This window comes from Macrotis lagotis, chromosome 1, assembly GCF_037893015.1.
Source record: "Macrotis lagotis isolate mMagLag1 chromosome 1, bilby.v1.9.chrom.fasta, whole genome shotgun sequence".
Lineage (NCBI taxonomy): Eukaryota > Metazoa > Chordata > Mammalia > Peramelemorphia > Peramelidae > Macrotis > Macrotis lagotis.
This window is the reverse complement of record NC_133658.1, coordinates 841,435,426-841,440,426: the sequence shown is the minus strand read 5'-3', so window position 1 is coordinate 841,440,426 and position 5,001 is coordinate 841,435,426. Positions and strand designations below refer to the sequence as shown.

General features: G+C 40.8%; 1 protein-coding gene across 1 annotated transcript; it reads left to right on the top strand.

The window, feature by feature from the left end:
• The first annotated feature begins 2,759 nt into the window (after positions 1–2,759).
• LOC141508628 (hemoglobin subunit beta) lies at positions 2,760–4,721 on the top strand. The gene is made up of 3 exons (XM_074217407.1): positions 2,760–2,921; positions 3,032–3,254; positions 4,468–4,721. Exons 1-3 carry the CDS (start codon positions 2,830–2,832, stop codon positions 4,594–4,596), a joined length of 444 nt encoding a protein of 147 aa, XP_074073508.1. The 5' UTR covers positions 2,760–2,829; the 3' UTR covers positions 4,597–4,721.
• Positions 4,722–5,001: the final 280 nt, after the last annotated feature.

Genomic DNA, 5,001 nt, shown 5'->3' with positions numbered 1-5,001 from the left:
GTACCTCACTAAAGAGTTCACCCTTGAGGTTCAGGCCACCTGGAAGACATTGTGACTGGTGTGATAAATGTTTGGTCCATAAGTAATCTTGAGACATTGCATCTTTGGAAGGATGTAGGGATAACTTGAGTCCTCATCAGGTTCTAGAGGCTGTAATCTGTAATAGTTTTGGCAGTCTGATGACACAGCCCTTGACTAATCAAGATCTTTAAGTTCAGTATACTTAATGCAATTTTGTCTTTCTAAAACTTACTTTTCCATGTAATCTTGGAAGTGAAAAAATCATGAGGAAATGGGAAAAGCAATTACCTAGGGCATCATTTGTTTAAGAACCCCAAGAGGAGAGATGAGCTTTGGGAGACACTTGGAAGAAGGCAGAAGGCCCTAATCATACTTAAATTGCTCAAGATAATGTTCTTTTGAGTATAAATGAAAAAAATGGTTATGAATTCTAGATAGGTAATATTTGGAACACCAAGAGCTTTTATTCCTCACCTTTAGTAAGCCCACTTTCCTTCTCCTACCACTTGTAAAATGACAACTAAGTATGATGGAAAAATGTTTAGTTTGAAGAAGGTCCACTGATTCCTCTGCTTCCTACTTTTAATGCTTAGGCTATGTCCCTAATCCAAAGCCCCAACTCTTGCATAAAGACACAGTGACCCCAGGACATTTCCCTATAAGAATGACTAGATCTCTCTATTTGTAGGGATCTGGTTGGAGCAGAGGAAGAGAGCAAAATTCTTTCCCAGAGATTGCCACTTACTTAAATTAGACAACTGCTGACAGCTTTGGAGTTCTGAAATCTCTTCCATTAAATTAAAGAGATTCTTATCTCCTGGATGAAAAATAAGGAACTGGAGGAGGAGGAAGGAAAGAGATAACCACAGAACCCAGGTTCTCTTTGCCCCTTTTTCCTATAATGGGGAAAAAAGTACTGAAGACACAATCTTCTCAAGTACACACACACATACACAAATGCGAGCGAACAATTCAAGAAAATCTTCAACTGTCCACTGTCCAGCCTCTGCCCCCTCTAGGTCAGATGCTAGGGCATCTGAATCACCTGTGTTCAGAGTGCTCTAGCACCATGTGGAGTTAAGAGTTGTGGGATGGAAATACATATAACAGTATTGATCCATATTGGCTTTAGTCCACAGTATTGGGAAGAAAGGTGTACTGAAGAAATCTGGTTACCAAAACTGGGGAAGGACAATTAGAAGAAAAGAGAAACAACTTGCTTCTCATTACTACCATAAATCAGAATAGAGAACCATGATGTAATCACAGAACTAGCAAGGCCTTGTGAGCAAAATGAGTCTTATTTTAGTAGACTAGGAAAAAGAAAAAAAAAAACAGAGGATGAGATCACACTACCAAAATATAATGTTCAGCACAAGCTCCCACTGTATCTCATTCCTTCAATAAGATAGAGGTTATCACTTGGGTCAGGGAAGGAAAGATATTAGCAATGCTTTGCAAGTGCTAGGAGAGGAGCACGGTACAGCTTAAAGTTGTTTACAAAAACATAGCCAGTATCATATCCTTTCTCTCCAAGTGACCTAGGTAGGGAGTAGTGAAAGATTCAGCAAACATCATTAATCATTCAATATGTGCTAGCACCGGAAATATAAAAATAAAAATAAAAAGTCCCTGACTTCAAGAAGCGCACATTCTGTGAGGTCAGACAATGTGTACAAATATAAGTATATTTAAGGGATATAAAAGGCAGAAACAAGATACACTGCCACCTATTTACCCCTGCCCCTTAGCATCCCTAGCTGTCCTTAAGGACCATTTTCTATAAGATTTTTTTGGACTTTTGTCTAACTCCTCACCCTTCCCCCTCCCAACTCCAACCTCAAGAAATTACATTGTATTTATTTTTTAAGCCAAGTTTTTTTGACTGATGCTGATAAAAACTGATGGGAAAGCACTTGAAAGAAATCAGAGGAACAAGAAAAATGTACAAAAAAGCAATAATTTGAGGTAGTATATGATGGGGGTAAAAGAGAAAAATCTAGTCACCTATTTATCTCTGCTCATTAGCATTCCTAGCTGAACTTAAAGGTCATTTCCTATAATATCTTTCTAGACTTTTGCCTAATCTCCCATCCTTTCCATTCCCACCTCCAAATTCAGGGAACTACCTGAACTAGAAGAAATTAAACTGTAAAACCTAATGTAATTCAAAACTATTTTTTTTAAAATTCACAAATGCATATTTTCTTATTCAGTCCTTACAATAATCCCGGGAAGTAAATGAAACATACATTATTTATTTCCATTTTCCAGATTAAGAAACTAAGACTCAGAAAGTTAGCAAGTATTCTGCCTGAGCTACCTATACCTGTTACTCTGATCAACTGCCTCAGGGAGTAAGCCATGGGGAGAAGCATGGAGGGGCAAAGAAAAGTCAGCAAGGGAACATTAGCAAATATTCAGGAAAATGGAGTTGTGTTTTTAGTTATGCTAAACATGGTCTCTGATATGTTTTACTATCAATGTCTAAACTAGAAGGGGACAGAAGATAAGGGGAGAGTTATTTCTCAGGTCCTAGAGTCCCAAACCTTGAGGTGGTATCAATCTAGCCTGGCAACTGAGCCAAAAGACAGGAGTCCATCTCCCCCCCCCCCCAACACATGCACCACCCTCTCTTCCTCTGGCTTCATTCCAGGCTAGCCACACCCCAACTAGAGCCAATAGGCAGCCAGAACCTAAAGGGCAGGGCTTTTTTAGGTAAGGGATAAAAGTCAAACTGAGACAGCTGAAGCATCACACTGCTTTTGACACATCTTTGATCACAAGCAAAATCACAAACTTGCCAAAATGGTGCATCTGACTTCTGAGGAGAAGGGCAGCATCACCTCCCTGTGGGGTAAGGTGGCAGTTGAACAGACTGGTGCTGAGGCTCTTGGGAGGTAAGTGCCAAGGGCCATGGAGAAAGAGTGAAGAAGGGAAGAAATGGGGACTCTGGCTGGTCATTAAATGATATAAACTTCACCTTCTCCTTTCTGTCTCTCTTCCAAAGGTTGCTCATCGTCTACCCCTGGACCTCCAGGTTTTTTGACCATTTTGGTGACCTGTCTTCTGCTAAGGCTGTGATGTCCAATCCTAAGGTTCAGGCCCATGGTGCTAAGGTGCTGGTCTCCTTCGGTGATGCCGTCAAGAACATGGACAACCTGAAGGGTGCCTTTGCCAAGCTGAGTGAGCTCCACTGTGACAAACTGCATGTGGACCCTGAGAACTTCAGGGTAAGTTCTGGGACTATTTACTTGAAAAGCCCCAATAGGAGGATTGCCCCCCATACAAAGTTTTAACTAGGGCAGGTAACAGAGGTTTTGTCTCATGATATTGATATTTTAAAAGAGACAAATTAAGTGTCTATAATTCCTTCTATCAGGTAGAAGCAATTGAGTTTAGTGCTTAATCTACAAGAGTAAATAATTGTTTGAAAAAATGACCAAAATGCCTTGTTCATTTTTCTTTGTTACCTCTCATTATTTTCACATGATGAGTTACAAGTTCACAGGATCACAAATTGAAAACTAGAAAGGAATTTAGAAATCCTGTCTTAATTTTGCACCTGAGAAACCTAAGGCTGACAAGTTAAATAACTTGTCCAAGGTCACAGAGACAGTGAATGAAGAGCCTGCAATTTGAATTCATGCCCTCTTCATTTCAAATCTAGTTCTTTACACTATATGTTGCACTGAATCCCTTTTTGAGCTACTTCTCTCTATATACTGCTTACTATGGGCATCAAAATTGCTAGTCACATCTCTGCCTCCACAGGGCTCTGAAGAGAAAGTGGCTTGGGATGAAGGTTTTGGGGCAGAGCTCAGTACCTTCCTTCCTTTCACTTTCAGTCATGTTCTTTTCTAGGTACCTTGCATACTTCATTCTTTTCAGCCTCTCTCCCCTTCCTTCATTTCTCATTCTCCCCTAATTGAATTCATTTTCTCTTTTATTCTTTCTTTTCTTCTCTCTCATCAATTCTCGCTCTGCCTCCCTTCTTTCCCTCTTCCTCTGTCTCTCAACTTTCCTTTTCCTAGGTTCTTTAGTTTTCCCTTCAGTGCTTCATCTACCTCCTTCTTCCTATCATATGAGTAGCAAAAAAAGTCAATGGGCCCTTAAGAATACAGAAATAAAATCAAGGATGGGTGAGGAGGAAAACGTGTGGAGAGAAAGGGATGATTCTATTTAGTAAGACATTAAATGGTCTAATGATGGAGTAACATCTGGAGAATAGTAGAAAGAAAAAAAATCAGGACTTAGACTGAGGAATGTGAGGGATTCAGTGTTGTGTTTAGTATTGTGAAGGCTCTGCTATTTGAAACCTATTGGGTGAATAGGACACAGGAAACAAAACTGGATATGGGGGTAAGATAGAATAGATGAGTTGCCTGGGAAGTCTGGATAGAAACCTCCTCTCAAAGATTCATTGTGTCTTTATCTCTTCCACAGCTCCTGGGGAATATCATTGTGATCTGCCTGGCTGAGCACTTTGGCAAGGATTTCACTCCCGGGGTTCAGGCTGCTTGGCAGAAACTTGTCGCTGGTGTGGCCATTGCCCTGGGTCACAAGTACCACTAAGCCCCTGCCCACCTGGCGGCCTTCAAGGAGCTGAGTCCCCTGCATTCCCCATCTTCCACACATGGAATGAATGGGGCCTGGTCCTGTGGGCATAGCCCCAGATTAATAAAACTGCATTCAGTCCAGTCTGTCTGATGTAGCTTTCTTTTCCCTTTTCTTTGTTTTGCACCTCACCTTGCGGGGAGTGGATAAATAGGAGGAGATGGGAAAGGAGTATTGGAGGGGAGAGAAAAGATCTAGAAATATGGAGGGGGTGGGAGAACCAGAGGTCATGGGAAATGAAAATTTGAGGAAACTAAGAAGACAGGTATCTTAAGGGAGAGGGCAAGAGGAATCCATCTGTCCTTAGTGCTTCTCATATTCAAACTAATGACTTTATTTCACTAAAGCTAGTATAGGGATTTT